This window comes from Oncorhynchus mykiss, chromosome 30, assembly GCF_013265735.2.
Source record: "Oncorhynchus mykiss isolate Arlee chromosome 30, USDA_OmykA_1.1, whole genome shotgun sequence".
In the NCBI taxonomy this organism is placed as follows: domain Eukaryota; kingdom Metazoa; phylum Chordata; class Actinopteri; order Salmoniformes; family Salmonidae; genus Oncorhynchus; species Oncorhynchus mykiss.
In genome coordinates this window covers 34,435,402-34,462,280 of record NC_050570.1, presented here as the reverse complement: position 1 = coordinate 34,462,280, position 26,879 = coordinate 34,435,402, and the positions used below count along the sequence as shown (strand labels likewise).

The following is a 26,879-nucleotide window of genomic DNA, read 5'->3' as shown; positions in this document are numbered from 1 at the left end:
ACTGGCTCTAACCAGAATAGAAAGAGTGGGAGGCACAGGTGCACAACTGAGCAAGAGGACAAGTATATTAGAGTGTCTAGTTTGAGAATCAGACACCTCACAAGTCCTCAACTGGCAGCTTCATTAAATAGTACCTGCAAAACACCAGTCTCAACGTCAACAGTGAAGAGGCGACTCCAGGATGCTGGCACTCCTCTTTCTATTCTGGTTGCGCTGTTCTGTGAAGGGAGTAGTACACACTGTTGTACAATATCTTCAGTTTCTTGGCAATTTCTCTCATGGAATAGCCTTCATTTCTCAAAAGAAGAATAGACTGACCAGTTTCAAAATAAACATATTTTTTTTCTGGCAATTTTGAGCCTGTAATCAAATCCACAAATGCTGATGCTCCAGATACTCAACTAGTCTGAAGAAGGCCAGTTTCATTGCTTCTTTAATCAGAACTACAGTTTTCAGCTGTGCTAACATAATTGCAAAAGGGTTTTCTAATTAGCCTTCTAAAATGATAAACTTGGATTAGCTAACAACGTGCCATTGGAACACAGGAGTGATGGTTGCTGATAATGGGCCTCTGTACGCCTATGTAGATATTCCATCAAAAATCAGCCGACATTAACAATGTCTACACTGTATTTCTGATCAATTTTATGTTATTTTAATGGACAAAAATTGATTTTCAAAAACAAGGACATTTCAAAGTGACCTCAAACTTTAACGGTGTTTGTATACACACAACACTTTTTTCCCCCATTTTTTTTTTCATATACCTTTATTATTCCCTTAAACACTACCACCCCTCCCCCAATTGGAGTAAACAAATAAACAATAACACTTAGCTTCTTCTTCCAGCTTATACATACTATACACTTACAGACACAATCTATTTTACAATAGTTATATTTTGTTTTTAGTCCTGGCCTTCCTCTATTTCTGATGTCCATGCAGTTTGATTTCTATTTGCCATGTATTTGTAACTGTGCTATTTCACAAAAGTTCTGAACCTATATACATTTTACCTACTCCGTATGTTTTACGTTTTATCTTGTTATTATTAGTCCAACCACACTCCATTCAACCCCTCCAATCTATCTCGTCTCTTAACTTCTCGTAATTTTTCAACTGTGCTGTTATGCGTCACGGATGTACTGAACCTTTTTATTCTCATAGTTTCTACAGATTGCAATTTTTTTTTTTTTTTTTTGCTGAAACAATTAGTATTTTATTTATCTATGACTTTTTAATCACCCAGTATTGCTATCTGCAGCGTTAGCTCTAGGTACATGTTGCAATTCTTCAGCCATTCCTTGAACTATGACCAAAAATGAGCTACTTATGGACAGTACCATAAATTATGTTATGACTATGCCTCCGCGCAGCAAAATCTGCAGAGCTGGGAAGATTATATCCCATATGTGTGTGTGTCATTTTGCGTGTCAATTCATAAACCATGTGCCATGGAATCGGTACATCAAAAATCTCTTTCCGACTATTTTGCAACTTATATGGCACAGCTGTCAATTTATTTTTGGTCCTTAAATGAAACTGGTATATATTTTTATTTACGATAATTTCTTTAACCAATTTTGGTATTTTTCCCCCTTCCACTTGCCTTTTCCATTTTTGTGGCAATGGTGCAATTAGTTCATCCTCTGAGGCTGTGGAGGAATTCTAATTGTGGATTAAAAATAATTATCCAAAGTGTAATTCATAACTTACCATGCTCAAAGGGATATTAAATGTCTCCTTTTATTTTACCCATCTACCAATAGGTGTCCTTCTTTGAGAGGCATTGGAAAACTGCCCTGGTTTTTGGTTGAATTTGTTTTTTTATTTACCTTTTTATTTAACTAGGCAAGTTCGTTTAGAACAAATTCTTATTTTCAATGACTCATTCTGCCCCTGAATACGGCAGTTAACTCACTGTTCCACGGTAGGCCGTCATTGTAAATAAGAATTTGTTCTTAACTGACTTGCCTAGTTAAATAAAGGTGTAAAAAAAAAACAAGAACATTTGAGGTACAGAGATGCGGTAGTCCTTCAAAAATCATGTTGAACACTATTGCAACAAAGCAATTTTTTTTTTACTCCTGAACTTATTTAGGCTTGCCATAACAAAGGGGTTGAATAATTATTGATTTGACATTTCAGCTTTTTAATGAATTTGTAAACATTTTGAAAAACACAATTCCACTATGACATTATGGGGTATTTTGTGTAGGCCAGAGACACAAAAATCCAACATTTTAAGCCATTTTAAATTGAGGTTGTAACACAACAAAATGTGAAAAAAAGCCAAGGGGTGTGAATACTTTCTGAAGGCACTGTATGTCTATTTTGTTTTTGTAACCCTGGTTGTCCTGAAATGAAAATGGTTAAATATAAGGGCTGTACATGCAGATAAATGAAAGTCCGATAAATGAAAAGACGATTTTTGGGACTGATAGGGTTAAGTTTTTATAAAATATTTTCCTCAACATTTTGATGGTTGTGTTTTGGCTAGGCTACTTTGAAACAAGGTAAGACGTGCTTCAAAAGCAAAGAGTTTTTAAAGAACTAAGTTTGTTTAAATAAATAGTTTCATTTTGCTTGACTGCCTTCGCTCAGATTCAAGGTGGGTGATGTGCGGTGTGCAACATGCATGGTCCTTCACTCTGGTCTTGTGACCATTCTAAACGAACCATGGCCCGAGTATGTCGACAGAATCAAATTTATAGACGTTAATGTTAATTATCCTTCATTATAAACTGGGTGGTTCGAGCCCTGAATGCTGATTTTTGACAGCCGTGGCATATCAGACCATTTACCACGGGTATGACCAGACATTTTATCTTTTATGCTCTAATTATGTTGGTAACCAATTTAGTAGCAGTAAGGCACCTCGGGGGGGTTGTGGTATATTGCCAATATATCATGGCTAAGGGCTCTGTCCAGGCTTTCCGCGATGCACCGTGCCTAAGAACAGCCTTCGCCATGCTATATTGGCCATATACATCACCCCCTCGTGCCTTCATTAGATTTTGTCAAGCATGACTGGCATTCAGCTATATTTGAGTGATTTAAGGCTCATTGAAGTTTGGCTACATTTTCTGGCACCTCCGTTATGTCAGCATCTTTTTCCGACACGAGGCTGTAGCTAATTTGCATGTCACCTACACTTTGACATGTAGACAATTTTATTTATGTAGGCCTACATGGAAAATTTACTTGAATATTATTCAAATATTGACCTCTGCTCCAATTCTGATTGGAGTATTGGTTTGATATATTTTTATTTTATTTTCCCGAGCAAAAGGAGAGGCGTTAACTTCTTATGGGCAGGTGGGATGGTAGCGTCCCACCTGGCCAACATCCGGTGAAATTGCAGAGCGCGAAATTCAAAAATACCAAATTCAAATATTTAACATTCTTGAAAATGTGTTATACATCAAAATAAAGCTCAACTTCTTGTTAATCCAGCCGCTGTGTCAGATTTCAAAAAGGCTTTACGGCGAAAGCAAACCATGCGATTATCTGAGGACAGCGCCCTGCATACAAACACATGAAAATCATATTTCAACCAGGCAGGTGCGCCACAAAAGTCAGAAATAGCGCTATAATTCATGCCTTATCTTTGAAGATCTTCTGTTGGCACTCCAATGTCCCAGAAACATCACAAATGGTCCTTTTGTTCAATAATGTCCTTCTTTATGGCCCAAAAATATTTTTGGGACATTTTTATTTGGCACGTTTGATTCAGAAATACTTTTTAGGCATGTTGGGCGAGTTGAAACCGGTGTATCTAATAAGTTACCTGTAAACTTGGTCCAAACATTTCAAACAACGTTCCTAATCGAACCTCAGGTACCCTAAAGCGTAAATAATGGATAAAATTAAAGACTGAATAAACTGTTTCTAATCCCGGATGAAAACAACGAAGCGCGCTCCAGTTCACGCGAATCAAAACAGTTGTGACACTTACAATGAATAGGACTACTTAATTTCTCAAAAGAAAAACATCAAACAATTTCTTAAGACTGTTGACATCTCGTGGTGGCCATAGGAACTGCAACCAGGTTCCTAATAATAAGGGTATCCCATAGAAAACAATTGGAAAATCCTATGACCTCAATTTTTTTACCCCCCTGGATGGTTTGTCCTCGGGGTTTCGCCTGCCATATTAGTTCTGTAATACTCACAGACATTATTTTAACAGTTTTAGAAACTTTAGAGTTTTCTATTCTATATGCATATCCTAGCTTCTGGGCCTGAGTAGTAGGCAGTTTACTTTGGGCACACTTTTCATCCGGAGATGAAAATACTGCCCCCTATCCAAGAGAGGTTAATGTTGAGCCCTGAGCTTGTGTGTTCTATGCAAGGCAAGTATTCCTCTCGAGGCGCATTCAAGTTGTGTGCCATAAGGAGTAAAACATGCATTCATGCTCATGCATTCCCTTTTTTGTTTTAGTTTGTACCCCTTTTTCTTCACAATTTCTTGGTATCCAGTTGGTAGTTAGTCTTGTCTTATCGCTGAATTTCCCGTACGGACTCGGGAGAGGCGATGGTCGAGAGTGGTGCGTCCTCCGAAACACAACCCAACCAAGCCGCACTGCTTCTTGACACAATGCTCTCTTAACCCGGAAGCCAGCCACACCAATGTGTCGGATGAAACACTGCACCTGGCGACCGTGTCAGCGATGGGACAGGGACATCCCTGCCGGCCAAACCCTCCCCTAATCCTTCACGATGCTGGGCAAATTGTGCGCCGCCCCATGGGTCTCCCGGTCGCGGCCGGCTGTAACAGAGCCTGGACTCGAACCCAGAATCTCTAGTGTCACAGCTAACACTGCGATGCAGCGGGAAGCCCTTGTAAACATGCATTCTGACAAGCGGTCAATGCACAACAATTCCTGCAATCATGGGGAAAACAGCAGTTTTTATGGCCTTTGTTAAAAAAATATCATAATTTTTCTGTAAAATGTGTATTTAGACTCCGTATAGGCCTTTAAAATAATTTTGTTTTACATTATTTAAACTCTACTCTACAGAGTTTCCCAAAATATGCACCTGATGCCAGCCATTTCATGTGACGGAGATTAACATTAGAAACTTAGAGGGAACATTTTTATATGTAACAACTAGGATGGGTTGTTAATGTGACTAGGATTGTGCCTTTGGCTTCTGGACAACCAAAGAAAGTTGATATGAAAACCAGTAGGACAGAAATGCTGTAAAACGTTTATTTTTATTAGCTTAGCTGTTCGCTGCTTCGTGCTGCTCCACTCTCTCCCACTGCTTCCTGCAGCCTCCGTCTGTGAGTTGCCTAGCAGCAAGTCTCCACTCTGGCTTGCTCACTCTGAGTAGAGACAGGCATTAGTTGATGTAAGTAAGCTACTTTCTAGCTCTATAAAATCACTGTACTTTATTTTAGGCAAAATAATGATTCTGGTCCATCAAGACACTGTTCCTGTTTTATGACTGACACAATTTCTTAAATTCTGACACCAATTTAATTCCGCAAAACTATGCAAATGAACATAGACTAAGCATGACCAGTCAAATTTATTTTCAGATGCTAACTGGAGTCGAGCATGGTTTCTGTCTGCCAAATTAGTACAACTAGTAATTAGTAAAACTGAGAAGTTGGGCTTGGGCAGCCACAAGCCATAGCTGACTCCATTGAGTTCACAGTAACACCAAAGCTGTTATCTGTGGTACAACCTCAGTCCCTTCTAAATTCCTATTGTGTCAAATCAGCCTCAAGTCCATTATGTGTGAGATGGCACTGTCGAACCTGATTAAACATCATTGAGCAAGCAAACGCTGAGACGAGGACACAGAGGGATGAGAGCCGTGAGCACACAGGCCAGTCAAGAGTGAAGAAATGGTCTCGAGAGAGCAGAGGATGTCCCGCGATCCAACAGGCCAGATGTGAGAGCTTGCAAGTGTAATTTTGGGCAAGCAGAACCTCATTGCTGCAGATCACCTTTGGGTTTCAACAAATTATTATTTTTTAATCGATTGAAATCCAATCTAGTGGGGGTGGGCTTAGAGGCGGGTGCGTGTCTAGAAACCTTTGATTGGTCACTTACACTGGAGTGATGGACAAACAAACATGCTTACCCTTGGCCAGTCCAGTGTTGTGTGATTGCATGACATCAAACAGATACATGTGCTTCAGAGCCGGCTGTTTAGCTTGCTAGCCAGCTTGAACAGTAAGCACAGAACGACTTGGAAACCGCTTCAACTTGAAACATGAGCACAGTTATTGGGAAATAAATACATAGCTATACTATACCTTGAGTTGAGTGGAATCTACTTGCTAAAGTTAGCCAGCAACGTTTGTTTGTAAGACAAAGCAGACTGTCTTTTCTAACTAAGTAACACCATAGTCCACCACTAGCTAATGTTTTTTCTTCACCTTTCCAGGAAGTGTCTGGTGTGTGTTTACTTGATATGAGGGCGTTAACCCCAATGTATCAAATCATAGGTGGAGGATGGACATAATGTGGCTGTGCTCTAACAAGTTCACTCATCATACACTAGGTCCTGGCCATAATTAAATATAGCTAAATCTAAAGACTCCATTGTTGGGAATAACATGTAATCCGTTAGTTACCTGTCCAAAATTGTAATCGGTAACATAACTTTAGGATTACCCAAACTCTGTAACGATCTGATTACATTCAGTTACTTTTAAATTACTTTCCCCTTATGAGGCATTGGAAGAAGACAAAAATGAATGTCCCAATTGAACGACATCTATTGCAGGATAAATCAATGTTAAAGTTTACATGGCTGTCCATGTGTAGATGTTAATCAAGGCAGAGGGTGGCTACTTTGAAAAATCTCAAATGTATTTTAATTTAACACATTTTTTGGTTACTACATGATTCCATATGTGTTATTTCATAGTTTTGATGTCTTCACTATTATACTACAATGTAGAAAATAGTAATAATAAAGAATAACCCTTCAATGAGTGGGTGTGTCAACTTTTGACTGGTACTTACAGTTGAAGTCGAAGTTTACATACACTTAGGTTGGAGTCTTTAAAGCTTGTTTTTCAGCCACTCCACAAATTTCTTGTTAACAAACTATAGTTTTGGCAAGTTGGTTAGGACATCTACTTTGTGCATGACACAAGTCATTTTTACAACAATTATTTGCACAGATTATTTAACTTAATTCACTGTATCACAATTCCAGTGGTTCAGAAGTTTACATACACTAAGTTGACTGTGCCTTTAAACAGCTTGGAAAATTCCAGAAAATTATGTCATGGCTTTAGAAGCTTCTGATAGGCTAATTTACATAATTTTTGTCAATTGGTGGTGTACCTGTGAATGTATTTCAAGGCCTACCTTCAAACTCAGTGCCTCTTTGTTTGACATCATGGGAAAATCAAAATAAATCTGCCAAGACCTCAGGAACTAAAAATTGTGGACCTCCACTAGTCTGGTTCATCCTTGGGAGAAACTTCCAAATGCCTGAAGGTACCACGTTCATCTATACAAACAATAGCAGCAAGTATAAACACCATGGGACCACGCAGCTGTCATACCTGGGACGGCAGGTAGCTTAGTGGCTAGAGCGCTGGAAGGTTGCAAGATCAAATCCCTGAGCTGACGAGGTAAAAATCTGTCGTTCTGCCCCTGAACACGGCAGTTAACCCACTGTCCCTAGGCCGTCAATGAAAATACGAATTTGTTCTTAACTGACTTGCGTAGTTGGATAAATAAGATACTGCTCAGGAAGGACACGCATTCTGTATCCTAGAGATGAACATGCTTTGGTGCGAAATGTGCAAATCAATCCCAGAACAGCAGCAAAGGACATTGTGAAGATGCTGGAGGAAACAGGTACAAAGTATCTATATCCACAGTAAAACGAGTCCTATACTGACATAACCTGAAAGGCCGCTCAGCAAGGAAGAAGCCACTGCTCCAAAACCACCATAAAAAAAATCTAGACTACGGTTTGCAGCTGCACTTCTGGACGAAGATAGGACATTTTTCCCAAAAAGTACAATGTTCTGATGAAACAAAAATAGAACTGTTCAGCCATTATGACCATCGCTATGTTTGGAGGAAAAAGGGGGAGGCTTGCACACACCACCCCAACCGTGAAGCACGAGGGTGGCAGCGAGGGTGGCAGCATCATGTTGTGGGGGTTCTTTGCTGCAGGAGGGACTGGTGCACTTCACAAAATAGATGGCCCCATGAGGAAGGAAAATTATGTGGATATATTGAAGCAACATCTCAAGACATCAGTCAGGAAGTTAAAGCTTGGTCGCAAATGGGTCTTCCAAATGGACAATGACCCCAAGCATACTTCCAAAGGTGTGGCAAAATGGCTTAAGGACAGCAAAGTCAAGGTATTGGAGGGGCCATCACAACCCTAACCTCAATCCTATAGAACATTTTTGGGCAGAACTGAAAAGCGTGTGCGAGCAAGGAGGCCTACAAACCGGACTCAGTTACACCAGCTCTGTCAGGAGGAATGGGCCAAAATTCACCCAACTTATTGTGGGAAGCTTGTGGAAGGCTACCCAAAACGTTTGACCCAAGGTAAACAATTTAAAGGCAATGCTACCGAATCTTAATTGAGTGCATGTGAACTTCTGACCCACTGGGAATGTGATGAACGAAATTAAAGCAGAAATAAATAATTCTCAACTGTTATTCTGACATTTCACATTCTTAAAATAAAGTGGTGACCCTACCTGACCTAAGACAGGGAATTTATACTTGGATTAAATGTCAGGGATTGAGGGTTTAAATGTATTTGGCTAAGGTGTATGTAAACTTCCGACTTCAAGTGTGTATGTGTGTATATATATATATGTGTGTGTGTGTGTGTGTGTGTGTATACGGACGGACGGGAGTACAAGTATTTGATACACTTCCGATTTTGCAGGTTTTCCTACTTAAAAAGCATGTAAAAGTGACATTTTTATCATAGGTACACTTCAACTGTGAGAGACGGAATCTAAAACAAAAATCCAGAAAATCACATTGTATGATTTTTTAAAATTAATTAATTAGCATTTTATTGCATGACACAAGTATTTGATCACCTACCAACCAGTAAGATTTCCTGGCTCTCACAGACCTGTTTGTTTTGCTTTAAGAAGCCCTCCTGTTCTCAACTCATTACCTCTATTAATGCACCTGTATAAAAGACACCTGTCCACACACTCAATCAAACAGACTCCAACCTTTCCACAATGGCCAAGACCAGAGAGCTGTGTGAGGACATCACACAGCTATCTGGGATGGGCTACAGGACAATAGGCAAGCAGCTTGGTGAGAAGGCAACAACTGTTGGCGCAATTATTAGAAAATGGAAGAAGTTCAAGATGACGGTCAATCACTCTCGTTCTGGGGCTCCATGCAAGATCTCACCTCGTGGGGCATCAATGATCATGAGGAAGGTGAGGGATCAGCCCAGAACTACACGGCAGCACCACAGTCTCAAAGAAAACCATTTGTAACACACTACGCCGTCATGGATTAAAATCCTGCAGCGCACGCAAGGTCCCCCTGCTCAAGCTAGCGCATGTCCAGGCACGTCTGAAATTTGCCAATGACCATCTGGATGATACAGAGGAGGAATGGGAGATGGTCTGATGAGACAAAAATAGAGCTTTTTGGTCTAAACTCCACTCGCCGTGTTTGGAGGAAGAAGAAGGATGAGTACAACCCCAAGAACACCATCCCAACCGTGAATCATGGAGGTGGAAACATCATTCTTTGGGGATGCTGTTCTGCAAAGGGGACAGGATGACTGCACTGTATTGAGGGGAGGATGGATGGGGCCATGTATCGCGAGATCTTGGCCTACAACCTTCCCTCAGTAAGAGCATTGAAGATGGGTCGTGGCTGGGTCTACCAGCATGACGACCCGAAACACACAGCCAGGGCAACTAAGGAGTGGCTCCGTAAGAAGCATCTCAAGGTCCTGGAGTGGCCTAGCCAGTCTCCAGACCTGAACCCAATAGAACAGCTTTGGAGAGAGCTGAAAGTCCGTATTGCCCAGCGACAGCACCGAAACCTGAAGGATCTGGAGAAGGTCTGTATGGAGGAGTGGGCCAAAATCCCTGCTGCTGTGTGTGCAAACCTGGTCATGAACTACAGGAAACGTATGAACTCTGTAATTGCAAGTAAAGATTTCTGTACCAAATATTAAGTTCTGCTTTTCTGATGTATGAAACACTTATGTCATGTAATAAAATGCAAATTAATTACTTAAAAATCATACAATGTGATTTTCTTGATTTTTGTTTTAGATTCTGTCTTTCACAGTTGAAGTGTACCTATGATAAAAAAATGACAGACCTCTACATGCTTTGTAAGTAGGAAATACTACTGATTTTGCAGGTTATCAAATACTTGTTCTTCCCACTGTATAAAAACACACAAACAAGTCAAAAAATGTATGTAGTGGAAGTAGCAACTACATTCACTACAGATCGACCCTTTTAAGTCTTTCAAAACTGTGCTAGTTTCAGCATGTGTCATTAGACTAATGGATTTAAAAGAAAATGTATCCGCACAAATTAGTTTGAGCAATAAGACCTACTTATTCCCACGGCTGGGGTCCTCACTATGCTGCCGTTATGTGCTCATTTTTCACTGGCTGTCTTTAGGTTTAAAAAAATAGGCATCTTATACTTCTTGAATTCAACCATTTTTGGGTTCAAATTCACGTTTTAGATTTGTTAACAGCCATCCGCAACAACCACAATCCGTAAGTCGCAAATAGCTAAATGAGAGAGCAGCAGTGTGATTCACATCAATGCGCTATGTAGATATCAATAATGTGATATCTGTATCGCCGTAGACTACACACCACTGTCATCCTTACCGCCAAGTGTTTATTAAAGTTGGATTGTCTTTGGATCTTGACAGCAGTTGCACCATTGGAAGATATACCTTGAACTATAGCCAAAAAATGCCTGTTCCTGCACCTTTCCTGCGATCGATCAGAAACATTTGGTGTCGCTGCAGTGGTCTCTGACTTGTGGTCAGACTCGCTCAGGTGGAACAAATTTAAACTTATGCCTTTTTTCAATTTTGATTTGAATGTCATTGAGAAAACAACAGAAGTGTCAAAGATTTTTTTCTAACAAAAATAATTTCTGAATAATCATCTTAGTATTTCAAAAGTATCTAATCTGATTACTATATTTTTCCTGTTAATGTATTTGTTACTTTTTTTTTGTAATCCCTTACATGTAAATCTCCCCAACCCTGCATGTGGGTACACAAATAATAATGGAATGATGGTAACATTGAAACATCGATAGAACGGTAGGATTTAATATTTAGGGTATTTATTAAGCCCAAGTGGTGCGCACACAAAGCATATGTTTAAAAAAAATGTTTTATAATTATGGAGACACGAAGGGGAGACCCTTCTACATTAACAGTACATAACCAGTTACAAATAATAGAATGTAAACTGAAATGAATGATTAGCCAGCTAAACTCAGGTTAACGTAATGATTGGCCACACATTCAAAGGAGGACTGAGGACAAGCACCGCCATGCATTCTCCAAACATTTAATTGAGGAAAACCGATTTGTTTTATAGTAATTGTCTGATTTGGGAACTACCATTGTCTCTGAAATTAGTGTAAATTTATTTCAATTTGGCATTTATTTTAGTGGTATTGATTACAGGCAGTAATACAGAAGTTAAATCGAAGGTAGTCTCATCAGCTGTTATCAGCAATCTAGAGCCATCTGTGGAAAGAGCACAAAGTAGATCAAAGATTTACTGAACAAAAATCTAAATGAAACATGCAACACATTTTACAATTTTTCTGAGCTACAGTTCATATAAGGAAATTATCAATTTCCTTATGTCTATTATAGTCTATTTAAATAAATTAGGCCCCAATCTGGATTTCGAATTATTGGGCAGGGGCGCAGACATGGGTGGGCCTGAAGGCATAGGCCCACACACTTGGGAGACTGGCCCACCCACTGGGGAGCAAGACCCAACCAATCGGAATTCGTTTTTTTTCCCACAAAGTGCTTTGTTACAGACATAAATACTCCTCAATTTCATCAGCAGTCCGGGTGACTGGTCTCAGACGATCCCGCGGGTGAAGAACCTGGATGTGAAGGTCCTGGGCTGGCCTGGTTACACATGGTCTGCGGTTGTGAGGCTGGTTGGACATACTGCCTAAATCTGTGGTACACAACTGCACCTTTTAGTGGCCTTTTATTGTCCCCAGCACAAGGTGCACCTGTGTAATTATCATGTTGTTTAATCAGCTTCTTGATATACCACACCTGTCAGGTGGATGGATTATCTTGGCCAAGGAGAAATGCTCACTAACAGGGATGTATACAAATTTGTACACAAAATGCGATGAATAGGCTTTTTGTGCATATGGAACATTAATGGTATATTTATTTAAGCTTATGAAACATGTGACCAACACTTTACATGTTGCATTCATATTTTTGTTCAGTGTGTGTGTATATATATTGACATGCAAAACAAAAATCCCTCTCAAAAATCTCTCTCGACCCCGCTGTCTGTGCGCTCGCGAGACCCATCCTCTGTTTGCTGGACCACATTCTGTGCTCTTGACTGGTCTGTGGCACTCATTTTCTGCTCGCAGGAGCCCGCTCTCCACTCAGTGTTTGCTTGCTCAATGATGGACTTTAGAGGCTGATTTGACGCCATAAGTTCCTGGGCGAAGACCGATATGAGAAGAATGAACTCTGGCCACAGGTTTAGTAATAGTAAAACTAAGACAGAACAGAGACCTGGAATCATGAGCTGTAGGAATGTAGTGTTGGTTGATGAGGAGGAATGAGAAGTCCTGTAGTTCCGCAGACTGTCCTGTAGAGGACAACAAACACTAAGGAGAGAACATGGGGGAGTGGGATGACGAGTTATTTAGTACATTTTTATTTTAGACAATAACAGCAAATGTGTATATTTTTTTAACCTTTATTTAACTAGGCAAGTCAGTTAAGAACAAATTCTTATTTTCAATGATGGCCTAGGAACAGTAGATTAACTGCCTTGTTCAGGGGCAGAAGGACAGATTTTTGCCTTGGGATTTCGGGGATTCCATTTTGCAACTTTTCGGTTACTAGTCCAATGCTCTAACCACTAGGCTACTTGCCGCCCCAAGTATAGTGCGGCATGGGAGGTGATTTCCATGTTGATTTATTTTGTTCATTTCCTCATTGCTGACCTTCTTCCCTCATTTTATTTTCTCTTTTACTCACCTGGATGACCCTTGGGTAAGAGCCTTCCTACAATCTCTGCCCTCTAACCTATGACTTTACAGGTCACACCTTTTGACAATGGAATATAAATATCCATAAAAGCTTTTATTTACCTGAAATTCAGCTCTGTGAAATGCTCTTTGCAGGACATTCTTTCTCACTGGATCTGATATGAATGTAGCCTACAGAAATAACATATTTTGTGTTAAATCTCAGGAATGTATAAAACAAAAAAAACAGGCTCATGGAGATTCCGGTTCCATTTGTCAAAGAATGAGCTTTGGGCAATGTTGTTGCAACGTTGTTGTGGTGACGTTACCACAGAGCGTGTCCCTCTTTTGGTCCACTTCCTCAAACCTCTCCAATCCCCTCTATTGCTCCCATACTATTAGTGGACCTTGCTTGGGTCAAACAGCCTCCTCTAACCCTAACCTAAAGTTAAGTCAATCCAACCATGGCCCTCCTATGTCTCCCTTTGACCTATGAATGCAGCAAACACATTACATGTTCTGTCGTCAATGTTTTGTTGAATGCTAAACTGAAAGCTAAGCTTGTGATTTGGGCTAACCTTTTCTCCACGCTATCTATAGGGGCCCCTTTGTAAGGTTTAAAGTGTGAGCCATGGTGGTAAGATTGACCCTAGTCTCAGTCTCCTATAATGCTGCTCTTCCCTGGTTTTACCCACATTGGTCATAACTACAATCTACTATGTGAGATAGTGTATGTCTATGATGTTGGTACTGTAGATCTATGAGTGGTGAACATCAGTGGGTTCCTGTACAGGTAATGGGATGTTGCTAACGCTAGTCCCTGACTCTCTCCCCTTGTCAGATCGCTCTCTTAAAGCTAGCGTCCCCTGGTACAGTGACTGGAGGGACACACTAACGGAACTCAGCACCTCCAAGCACTACACAGGTACCTGTACTCTCACCTCACCTCACCTGGCCCACAGGTGTATGGGGGGAGGGCCCTCCCTCTTTTCTCCGTTTACAGCTATCCCTCCCTCCGTTCCTCCCTCCCTCCTAACTGTGTAGCAGACTGTCCTTTTCTCCTCTCTAGTCTCTCCGTAGCAGACCCGTGTAGTGAACTCTACCATCTCTCCTTATTCTCTCTGCTCTCTCAAGGTAGTAGCTTCAGATGTCCATATCAGGGATGTGATTTTTTTTACATTTTCTTCTTCTGATCAATCAGCAATTCCTGCCTTTCTTACATTTTCTTCCATGTATAAGCAAAAATCAAACATTTCCTGATTTTACTACGTTGCCCTGATCACATCCCTGCATATGTTTGTGTACTTTTCCATATAAGGATGTGTACTCTATACTGGTTGTCTCAGAAATGGTCTTGTTATGCGGGTTCAGGAAGTTCGAGCTCATTAGAGCTCATTCAGGAAGTTAGAGCTCATTTTGATATAATCTTGGTAATGGAACCATCTTTCCCTGCATCCTACACCAAAAGGAAGAACATTGGACACATAAAATAGTCTCTTCATATACACTGCTCAAAAAAATAAAGGGAACACTAAAATACACATCCTAGATCTGAATGAATGAAATATTCTTATTAAAGACTTTTTTCTTTAAAATAATTGTTGTGTGATTTTGTTGTCAACACATTCCACTATCAATGGAAATCAAATTTATCAACCCATGGAGGTCTGGATTTGGAGTCACACTCAACATTAAAGTGGAAAACCACACTACAGGCTGATCCAACTTTGATGTAATGTCCTTAAAACAAGTCAAAATGAGGCTCAGTAGTGTGTGTGGCCTCCACGTGCCTTTATGACCTCCCTACAATGCCTGGGCATGCTCCTGATGAGGTGGCGGATGGTCTCCTGAGGGATCTCCTCCCAGACCTGGACTAAAGAATCCGCCTGGACAGTCTGTGGTGCAACGTGGCGTTGGTGGATGGAGCGAGACATGATGTCCCAGATGTGCTCAATTGGATTCAGGTCTGGGGAACGGGTGGGCCAGTCCATAGCATCAATGCCTTCCTCTTGCAGGAACTGCTGACACACTCCAGCCACATGAGGTCTAGCATTGTCTTGCATTAGGAGGAACCCAGGGCCAACCGCACCAGCATATGCTCTCACAAGGGGTCTGAGGATCTCATCTCGGTACCTAATGGCAGTCAGGCTACCTCTGGCGAGCACATGGAGGGCTGTGCGGACAAAGAAATGCCACCCCACACCATGACTGACCCACCGCCAAACCGGTCATGCTGGAGGATGTTGCAGGCAGCAGAACGTTCTCCACGTCGTCTCCAGACTCTGTCACGTCTGTCACATGTGCTCAGTGTGAACCTGCTTTCATCTGTGAAGAGCACAGGGCGCCAGTGGTGTTCTCTGGCAAATGCCAAACGTCCTGCACGGTGTTGGACTGTAAGCACAACCCCCACCTGTGGACGTCGGGCCCTCATACCACCCTCATGGAGTCTGTTTCTGACTAACCATGTGTATGTGACAAATAACATTTGATTTGATTTTGACTGTTTGAGCAGACACATGCACATTTGTGGCCTGCTGGAGGTCATTTTGCAGGGCTCTGGCAGTGCTCCTCCTTGCACAAAGGCGGAGGTAGCGGTCCTGCTGCTGGGTTGTTGCCCTCCTACGGCCTCCTCCACGTCTCCTGATGTACTGGCCTGTCTCCTGGTAGCGCCTCCATGCTCTGGACACTACGCTGACAGACACAGCAAACCTTCTTGCCACATCTCGCAGTGATGTGCCATCCTGGATGAGCTGCACTACCTGAGCCACTTGTGTGGGTTGTAGACTCCGTCTCATGCTACCACTAGAGTAGCCAGCATTCAAAAGTGACCAAAACATCAGCCAGGAAGCATAGGAACTAAGAAGTGGTCTGTGGTCACCACCTGCAGAACCACTCCTTTATTGGGGGTGTCTTGCTAATTGCCTATAATTTCCACCTGTTGTCTATACCATTTGCACAACAGCATGTGACATTTATTGTCAATCAGTGTTGCTTCCTAAGTGGACAGTTTGATTTCACAGAAGTGTGATTGACTTGGAGTTGCATTGTGTTGTTTAAGTGTTCCCTTTATTTGTTTGAGCAGTGTATAAAGGATGGGTGTAAAGTGGGATGATTTAGTCAGTGTTCTTCTGTCTCCCATTTATACATAATTGGCCTAGGCCTATATCTAAATCCCAGGATATTAGATAGGGTGTCTTGTAAGATATCTGAGACTTGAGGAGCCAGTGGAAATGGAAACTATGCTTTCTATCTTAGGCTGTTTGAAGTCAGGGTGGGGAATTGTTTATGTCCTGAACACTTCCTGTACTCTCACTTCTGTGGTCTCAGTCAATTAAATTTTATTTATACAGGTCCCAAAGTGCCTTACAGTCATACATACGCCCCCTAATTGGCTATGGCCTATTGCTTTCTGAGCCGCATCTCTGGGCACTCGGACTTCCCCCCGGCATTAACTCTTACTCCAAGTTAAAGGGGTTTCTCTCAAACAGTGAATTAAAAGTTGATAACAGGGAATTGGAATTGATTCAAAACAGAAAGCTTTAAACTGAGATGAATCTTGACTGCCGTGTGCTTCTCAGTTACTGAGATCACTCACTGAACTAACTGAAGTGAGCTCTCTGTTGCTCACTCCTGACTCACTCACGCAAGGTTTCCCTTGTAGCCCATGGCTTTATTTAGGAGCAAACAGACCTGTGTTCAAATACTATTTGAAGTCATTTCAAATACTTTGTTGCCTGGAGTGCCAGGTAGGCAGTGTTTGCACTTTTGGGACTTTTCTATTGGTCCTGTTGTGCCAGGCAAGCGCAATCAAGCACAGATCTGTTTGGTTTTCTCTCAATCAGTAGGTTACTAACTGGTGGTCCTCGTGATGGAAGACACATACCATGCCTGTTTGTACACAAGCATAGCACAAGGGTTAAAAAACAGACAATTTGTTTGATGAAATACAATGTTCGTGTATTTGGTCGCTCTGGGTACACTTGTCACCAAATTTGTGGATAGTGACACTAACATTGTTTTGACTTGATGTCATCTTTTGTCTTTACATTTTTCAAAGGCCGAGCACTGGTTGCTTTAGAGATTTTTTTGAATGATTTCCCTGACATAAAATTACCACTGTAAATGTATTACCGCCTAATCATCTGTAAAATGGACCAGAGGGTCACATGTTGATCCTCATAATGCTGTTGTGCCTGTGTCCAAACACACAGCCTGCTGTCTTTGTGTTGTGATAAATGTGGAAAGAGGGAGTACTAGTCTGATGTGTCATGAAGCTGTTCAGAGAACTCACACCAGATATGGCAGAATTACCCGGGTTGTGTTCATTAGGGCCACCATTTTTAAAGCTCATGAGAGCTTCTTATTGGACAGGTTCAGACAGTACCCGAGTCAGTATGCAGACTACACTTCGCACTCATTCTTTGTTCACACACACACAGGTGTTACTTTACGTAGTTGATGTCTACATTTGGCCATGGTAACATTATATACTCCTGCTGATTTTTGTTATTCGGACAATAATTGGTGAATCTCTTGATGAAAAATGTAGTCTACAACGAGCAGCATGATGCTCTCTGCATCTCAATGGGTTTAGGAGAAAAGAAGAATCCGGTAGCGGTACAAACCCTACTCCCATCTGACTAATCAGTAATTCATCAAATTTTTCTCAGAGTATCATTTGTTGCAGCTCCGCGATCAGACCCTTCAGCTGTGTGTGTGTGAGGGTTGGGCGACGTCGACCTTTGTCCTATCGTGATTATGTACCCATCAAACATTTCTTTACATAGTATTTCCTCCTATTGGCCAGCCGATAGAAGCAGTGTACCGCATTCAGAACTGGATAATTACTATTCTATGAGGCAAATAAAGCAAGTAAAGAATATTCTAGATCTCATAAAGCTGCGATTGAGAATAGCCTATGCTTTAGGCTATAGATTGTCAGTCTTGTTAAAGCTGCAACTTTAGGACAACGCCTTAAGCTAGAATATTTGGGAAATAAGCTACTGTTCGTAACTAACTTTTAAGATAGGCCTAGTAGGATGATAAGTTATTAGTCATTTTTCAGTCCTGCATGGATCATTTCTTTCTTAAGCTTAAACTTGTGCAAGACTCCGTTTCTTTACTCTGTGGTGCCAGTGAAGGTAAAGTAGGCTAAGCCATCGTCTGTCGCGTCCCCATCGACGATGGCTGTCAATCATTGATAGACTATGCTATCGTAATATCGCTCAACCCTAGTGTGTGTCACCTGTGATGGCCTCCTGGCTGGTTGACCCTGGTGTGTGTAGACCTCTCCCCCCCTCCCCCCGGGTGTCGCCTGCAGGTGCTCTATGCAGCTCCACTCTCAGGGTGGTGTTGTGTGGAGGTGAGACCTGGTTAGAGTAATGTTCTCTCTCTCATCTTGTTGTCCTATCTCTCCAGCCACGACTCCCTGGTTTGAGGCGTACAGAGAGAGCTTCCTCCAGTCCATGCCTGCCTCCGACCATGAGTTCCTCAACCACTACCTCGCCTGTATCCTTCTCACTGCTTCAACGTAGTAGAATGAACACTATGATGATGAGACAAGTTCTCTCTCTTCACTCACTCACTCACTCACTCACTCACTCACTCACTCACTCACTCACTCACTCCTCCTTTTTCTCACGGTATTCTTTACCTCTCTGTTTTCACCATCCTCTCCCTACCCTCCCTCGTTCTCCGTCTGAGTGGTTGCCTCCCCCTTTCCTTCTCGCTCTTTTTGGTTGTGGTTCTTTGACGGCCGTCCCTGCAGGTCTTTTGGTGGTGTCGTCCAGTGAGGCTGTACCAGTGGAGAAGTTCCTCAAGCTGTCTCAGGAGCAGCACAGGATCCAGCACAGCGGCGAGTACACCAACCCCAAGTGGTTCATCCCCAACACACTCAAGTACTATGTCCTACTTCACGACATGAGCCAGGGAGACGAACAGAGGTGAGTAGTAGTGACGCAAACACCGCAGACATGCAAGTGCGCACACGCACACAACATCTTTAATCCATTGACCTCGGCTAACCCTGTGTGCGCGTGCAGTAATCAGGAAGGTGTTGACGCCGCTCCTCATCAGCAGTTATGGATTCCCTTAATTCTCTCTCTCTCCCCCTCTCACAGGGCTGACTCTGTGTATGAGGATATGAAGCAGAGGTATGGTGCTCAGGGTTGTTACCTGTTGAAGGTCAACTCTCGTACGGCGGCAGCGGGAGCAGACGAACAGATCCCAGACCCATGGAGCCAGTACCTTCACAAGAGTAGCCTGCAAAGCCAGGTACAGTTGGGGCCCAGACTAAGTGTTCCAAGTATCTACTTGCTAATGTACAGTAGCATACAACCGACAGTACCATTGTCGAGTTCATTAGGACACATTGTTTTACGACGGAAAAATAAAATGAACGTTGGTTATTGGACAAGTTCAGCTTAGCGCCTTCCTGTTTTACTCTGTTTCTGAATATTTTCTTCCATTGCGTGCCTATTGAACATGACTCATCTTTTTGTGTTTGCTCATGGCTGTTCCAGGATCAGTATGAGGATCCAGCCCCTGTAGTGGTGAACAACACGGCTGTAGAGAACAACGTAGGAGGAACATCCGAGGTGGATGGACACGACTCGGAAGAGAAAGGTGAGCGTAGCCACTTAGCAGTACTCGGGAGCTGAAGATTTCCATGTCGTCGGCCACTCCTCAATCCGACTGCGTCTACGCGTACTCGTGGCTCAGCTGAAAAGAGCTCGGCGCTCAGCAACTCCAAGGTGGTTGGGAAAAATATATTTCAAACGTGTAAAATACACATTTGTATAGTTGAAGCCTCTTTTACACCTGTTGTATCTGATTCCTTTCTCTCACTCTACTGAAAGATTGACGGCATAAATAAAGACACCACTCTAGTTCAGTTGACTTATTTAATTCAGATATACTCTATGCTCTTTACTAATCGATCTGAAGCCTGCCTGGGTTGACAACATGGTGTTGATGATTTGTTTGATAATTGAGTTTCCCAACATTCTTGACGCACATCCATCATGTGCTTAATGTACTTTGTTTTGTTGTTGTTTACCCCGACGGAATCACCAACAGTCTGGCCACACGCCTTCACATTGTTGATATGACATTGTGTGTCGTTCATCAGATGGAGTCTTGGTCAACAGTCTGGACAACACCCATCCCCTCCAGCTGGATACACCCAGTGACACGCCCGGTAGCCTCGACGCTCTCAGGGCCGTCGCCGTGGAAACCAAGCCACCGCCCCTCGCCACGGGAGTGGCAGCGGCCACCAGCCATGGGGCGTGCCTCACGCTGAACGACCACGACCGCATCAGACTGTTCATCCAGGAGTTTACCTTCAGGGGACTACTGCCTCACATAGAGAAGAACATCAGACAGCTCAATGACCAGGTAGAGAGACGCATGCACAATGACCATGACGGCTCAGTGACCGCGTAAATGTGTGATCCGGTAATATAATATTGCCACTGTGTTGTTCTTATATTGACACGTTTATTGCTAATTGTCCCGTGACTGCTGCCACATCAACTTCCTGTCAGATATTGATTCATCAGTCCTTCCGCTATTGCATTATTTATTTTATTTTGCAAAATTGCCAATTCCCTGCATGTTATGCAAGGAATTTCAACAGTGATCAATAACCGCATAAAACACTTCAATATTACAGCATAAAACTGTCAAGTTACTGCACTACAAAAAAGGAAAAATTGGACAAAACCATCGCAGATTGCTATGCAAAAATGAAGCTATTTTTCCTGCAAATATCACTCCCCAAAAAAGCTGTGAAATCTTGGAGGGAGGGATTGATGGACATGATCAATGCTATGACCGTTGGCCTCCTAATGATCTGAACTCATTCCTTTTCTCACCCTCCACCTCTCCCGCTCTTCATCCCTCCCTCTGTAGCTGGTCTCCAGGAAAGGCTTGAGTCGCTCTCTTTTCTCTGCCACTAAGAAGTGGTTTGGAGGAGGGAAAGTTCCAGAGAAGAGTATCGCTGAACTGAAGAACACTTCTGGCCTCCTGTAAGTACATCCCCTTCATCACCATCATATCACCATTAGCAAGGAGATTGTCCAGTTAGCTTTGGTCTTAGCACTTACTATCACACTGCTTACTGAATAGTGTTTGTAAAGGAAGGCAGAGTTCTCTCATTATTAACAGATCACGCCTTAGATCACACTCTGGTACATACGGTATGCACACAATCACACATTTACTGTGTTCAACCATCCACGTGTCTGATCAGAGGTGCCGCAGGACAGGATGGAGAGAGTTCGAAGTCATCAGAAATTAGCTCTAGGCTTTCACCCAAAGCAGTGTACAGTTTGCATATTGAATTGTTCTGGATGGGGGTTTGCCATCAGCCTATGGGCCCTGGTGAAAAGTAGCACACTAAATAGAGAACACTAGGCTGCCATTTGGTGAGGCAACTTCAGAATGGTTCTGGATGGCAGTTTGCTAACGCCTCCGCCTCGGTATCTCCTGAGCTGTCTGACCTTTGCTCTCTTTCCTGTGTGATGTCATTAGCTATCCCCCAGAAGCCCCTGAGCTGCAGATCAGGAAGATGGCTGACCTTTGTTTCCTGGTTCAGCTCTATGACCTGGCGTACAGCTGCTACCACACGGCCAAGAAGGATTTCCTCTCTGACCAGGCCATGCTCTATGCCGCTGGGGCACTGGTGAGAACACGCACGTACACTGATGGAAAGAGAACACACACACTCTCAAAGCAAAGGCACATATCGTGTGAACACACGCATGCATACACGTGCTCATACACACACGTCGCATGCGCACACACACAAAATACATGGTCTTGAAGGTTTGTGAACTGTCTCGCGGAAAGGACACAGCAGAAGGTAAGGTTGAGATGCCAGAAGGTTAAGTAAGTGCTTGGCGGCAGCAGCAGCACATCAGCAGTACTGAGACTGAGCACACGCACATCAATCCACCCTACACCTCTGAATGACGTCAGCAAAACGTGTTTTTGTTGTACTCTTGGAGACCTGAGCAGTACGTATCTACCACAGCAGACTAGAAAGAATATAAATGTGGAGTTTTTCCTGTAGAATGTTCAGAGGAGTCATGGAACATATAGAACAAAGTCTGTCATTTGCATAATTGAAGGCACAGAGACGGACCTAGAGGTGGCGTCACCGGTGCACATCTGAAGAAAGCATCGTGGCAACATCGTAATCTTACTTTCCCTAGACAGATATACAACACTGAAGGATATTGGAAAATGGCCACACACACACACACCGTATTGATCTCCCTGCCCTCTGCTGCCCATCCTAGCATCCTGCGGTTTTAAGGATGCTGCCACGCCTCATGGCTTTTTGGGTCACCGGAATATTAATGGCAGACAGGTGTGTGTTTGTGTAGCCAGAATATTAATGGCAGGCCGATGGTCTTGAACCGTGACCACCCCTCACGTGTCTGATACCTAGCCTCAACACACCCACCATTTATAACACTCAACACTGATGGTTGTATGGATATATTTGAAATTATTATCTTTCTCTTCTTTTGCTGCCCCTCTCTCACATTCTGCTCTCTTTCACCTCTCTCTCATTCATCTCTTTCCCCTGATCTCCCCCCTCTCTCACACTCTGCTCTCTTTCTCCTCTCATTCATATCTTTCCCCTGATCTCCCCCCTCTCTCTCTCTCTCTCTCTCTCTCTCTCTCTCTCTCTCTCTCTCTCTCTCTCTCTCTCTCTCTCTCTCTCTCTCTCTCTCTGCATCCATCCCTCACTCATCTCTCTGTCTGTAGGAGATGGCAGCAGTGTCTGCGTTTCTTCAAGTTGGAGCTCCAAGGCCGTATCCAGCACACTACATGGACACGGCAATACAGACCTACAGAGATGTGTCCAAGTACGACATTAACACACACACACACACACACACACACACACACACTTTCATGTGTTGTCACAAAATTGCACATTGTCTAACAATGCCCACTAAGCTAAAATAACCAACCTCGTAGCTGAAAAGCCGCCACCAAGCCACAAAACTACAATAGGCTCTCTCACCCCTGTGGTGGTGTGTGTGTAAGAATGTTTTATGAAAGTCTTTTCCCCCATACAGGAACATGGTTCTAGCTGAACGTTGTGCTCTGCTCAGTGCTGAGGTACTGAAGAGTCAGGCCAAGTACTCTGATGCTGCTACCCTCCTCATCAAGATGACCAGTGAGGTGAGAGGAAGACTCCACTAGAGCAAGACCGATATATCAGGTCACCGATATTATCGGCTGATATTGGCCTTCTAACGCTATATCGTTATTCGCCGATAATTCCACCGATAATCAGTAAATGGGATGGGGAAAAAGTCTCATGCTTATCTGAACACTTGCGGCCATTCTCATGTCATTATTGTCACAATGTAAGAATGCAACATTTGAAGCATTTTTCTTAGACAATTGCTCAGTTGGATGGCAATTTATGACAATTCATTGTGGAATAATGATTTAATTTCCTTGCTGTAAAACAGTATCGATAAGTGTTTGTCCCCCCCAAAGAATCGGTATTGGACCCAAATAAACATTGATCAGGCTCTAGACGCTACTTCTGATTTATCATTGTATCAGGTTCTTTGTTTTTACACTGTCGATTAACCTCTGGATCTGTGTAATTCTGTAGCAGTCAAATCACGGTGACATGTAGCTTCTATTTATGTGTGAAACTTTTGTAATGTTACTGCTGTCTTGAACAGGTTTCTCTTGCAAACCAGATTTTATCTAAGTTAGACTAACCTGTAATTAAAAGTTAAATTAAAATGTTGTGTGGCATGTCCAAGGTATTAGCTAACTTGTATAACCCGGTCTATCTCCCTCCCAGGACTCTGACCTGCGTTCTGCCCTCCTATTGGAGCAGGCAGCCCACTGTTTTATTAACATGCGGAACCCCATGGTCAGGAAGTTTGCCTTCCACATGATCCTGGCAGGACACCGCTTCAGCAAGGCAGGGCAGGTGAGTGGGACTGAAACAGGCTAAAGTTAGGCTTTGTTCTGTAGACATGCAACTGAAGAGGGTGAAACAGGGAGGTACCATGTACTTGGGTATATAAATTCCTGGTAAAGAGGAATTGTGGGTGTGTAAACACCAATCAGGCCATTTTAAAAGCAGAATGTGACCAATGAGGCCTTTTAAAAACAGAATGTGGTGAGGTGAGACAGGAGTGATTCTACTGGTGGGTCAGACGTGTAATATGGTTTCTGTCCTTCTGAAGCCCCGTTTGAGCGGGAGGCCTGCCATCTTCAAAGTTCTAGAATTATTAGAGCATTCCATTTCAGATCTCTTGATGGAGCGTGTTGATTGTTTTCTCTCTCTCTCTCTCTGTTATTATCTTCCCCTCCGCTTTCTTCGGTCTTCCTCTTGCCTTCTGCTGTTTCTCTATACCATTCTGTGTCTTCCCCTCTCTCTCTCCCTCCCTGTAGAAGCGCCATGCGTTGCGGTGTTACTGCCAGGCCATGCAGGTGTATAAGGGTAAAGGCTGGTCCCTGGCTGAGGACCATATCAACTTCACTATTGGCCGCCAGTCCTTCACCCTGCGCCAACCAGAGAACGCTGTCACAGCTTTCAGACACATCCTCACCAATGACAGCCAGCAGACCTCCACACAGCAGGGAGCATTCCTCCGGGAATACCTCTACGTCTACAAGGTAACACGCAATGTTAATAAAATCCTTTCACAACCTTAAAACAACCTTTCCACAACGTTAGCACATTATTACAACCCCACAGCAGGGAGTCAAGAAAACAAGATTACAACACAACCTATACATAGCCTCAATATTACCTTAATACAGCCTACCACAGGGAGGCTCAGGAAGCCTTCCTTAGAGTATCTCTATACCCCTGAACAAGGCCATGTGTGATAGACTCTGGAATGACAGGCTGTCCTAGTGTTGCATCGTGTACAGGTACAATATTCATACACTGTGTACAAAACATTAAGGACACCTATTTCCATGACATAGACTGACCAGGTGAATCCATGATCGATTATTGATGTCACTTCATTCAATGTAGATGAAGGGGAGGAGACAGGTTAAAGAAGGATTTTTAAACCTTGTGACAATTGAGACATGGGTTGTGGGTGTGTGCCATTCAGAGGGTGAATGGGCAAGACACACAACATTTACGTGCCTTTGAATTGGGTATGGTAGTAGGTGCCAAGTGTGCCGGTTTGTGTAAAGAACTGCAATGCTGCTGGGTTTTTCCCATATGTATCAAGCATGGTTCACCACCCAAAGGACATCCAGCCAACTTGACACAACTGTGGGCAGCATTGGAGTCAACATGGGCCAGCATCCCTGTGGAACGCTTTCAACAGCTTGTAGAGTCCATGCCCTGATGAATTCAGGCTGTTCTGAGGGCAAAAGGGGCGGGTGCAACTCAATATTAGGAAGGTGTCCTTAATGTATTGTACACTCTGTTTATTAAGTATATTTAACATGGGCTTTCACTCAAAAATGTACTAAAGTAAGAAATTCATACAGAAAAATGATCATGTTGATCACACAGGATTTTCAGGTGGCCTATATTCCCAATTCCACCCAGCCCAACTGGTCTCTGTCCAACCACCTGCACCCCATCCATATCTTTACCCCCCCTCGACCCTTTACTCAGTACATTGTTGAAGGACCTTTTGGTAGCGATTATAGCCTCGAGTCTTCTTGCATATGATGATACAAGCTTGGCTGTGTGCTTAGGGTCATTGTTATGTTGGACGGTGAACCTTCACCCCAGTCTGAGGTCCTGAGTGCTCTGGAGAATTTTTATCAAGGATCTCGCTGTACTTTGCTCCGTTCATCTTTCCCTCGATCCTGACTAGTCTCCCAGTCCCTGCCGCTGAAAAACATCCCCACAGCATGATGCTGCCACCACCATGCTTCACCGTAGGGATTGGGCCAGGTTTCTTCCAGACGTGACACTTGGCATTCAGGCCAAAGAGTTCAATCTTGGTTTCATCAGACCAGAGAATCTTGTTTCTCATGGTCTGAGTCCTTTGGAGCCTTTTGGCAAACTCTAAGTGGGCTGTCATGTGCCTTTTACTGAGTGGCTTCCGTCTGACCAGTCTACCATAAAGGCCTGATTTGTGGATTGCTGCAGAGATTGTTGTCCTTCTCTAAGGTTCTCCCATATCCACAGAGGAACTCTGGAGCCCTGTCAAGAGTGACCATCGGGTTCTTGGTCACCTCCCTGACCCAAGCCCTTTTCCTCCGATTGCTCAGTTTGGCTGGGCGGTCAGCTATAGGAAGAGTCTTGGTAGTTCCAAACTTCTTCCATTTAAGAATGACGGAGGGCACTGTGTTTTTGAGGACCTTCAATGCTGCAGAAATGTTTTGGTACCATTCTCCAGATCTGTGCCTTGACACAACCTTGTCTCGGAGCTCTACAGACAATTCCTTCAACCTCGTGGCTTGGTTTTTGCTCAACTGTGGGACCTAATATAGACAGGTATGTGCCTTTCCAAATCATGTGCAATCAATTGATTTGACTACAGGTGAACTCCAATCAAGTTGTAGAAACATCTCAAGGATGATCAATGGAAACAGGATGCACCTGAGCTCAATTTCGAGTCTCATAGCAAAGGGTCTGAATACTTATGTAAAGGTTTTTCTGGGTTTTTTTTACTACCTGTTT

General features: G+C 43.0%; 1 protein-coding gene across 2 annotated transcripts in view; it reads left to right on the top strand.

Annotated features, from left to right (window-relative positions):
• LOC110521746 (trafficking protein particle complex subunit 8) overlaps positions 1-26,879 on the top strand; it is an 85,260-nt gene that overhangs the window by 21,295 nt on the left and 37,086 nt on the right. The window contains exons 3-14 of one of the 2 annotated variants that reach the window (XM_036969359.1): positions 14,067-14,150; positions 18,644-18,733; positions 18,993-19,167; positions 19,345-19,498; positions 19,747-19,849; positions 20,355-20,620; positions 21,137-21,252; positions 21,758-21,908; positions 23,003-23,103; positions 23,320-23,425; positions 24,069-24,200; positions 24,668-24,892. In XM_036969359.1, coding sequence (XP_036825254.1) covers positions 14,067-14,150; positions 18,644-18,733; positions 18,993-19,167; positions 19,345-19,498; positions 19,747-19,849; positions 20,355-20,620; positions 21,137-21,252; positions 21,758-21,908; positions 23,003-23,103; positions 23,320-23,425; positions 24,069-24,200; positions 24,668-24,892 — 1,703 coding nt within the window. The remainder of the gene's footprint in view (positions 1-14,066; positions 14,151-18,643; positions 18,734-18,992; positions 19,168-19,344; positions 19,499-19,746; positions 19,850-20,354; positions 20,621-21,136; positions 21,253-21,757; positions 21,909-23,002; positions 23,104-23,319; positions 23,426-24,068; positions 24,201-24,667; positions 24,893-26,879) is intronic. The other variant, XM_036969360.1, reaches the window with a different exon arrangement.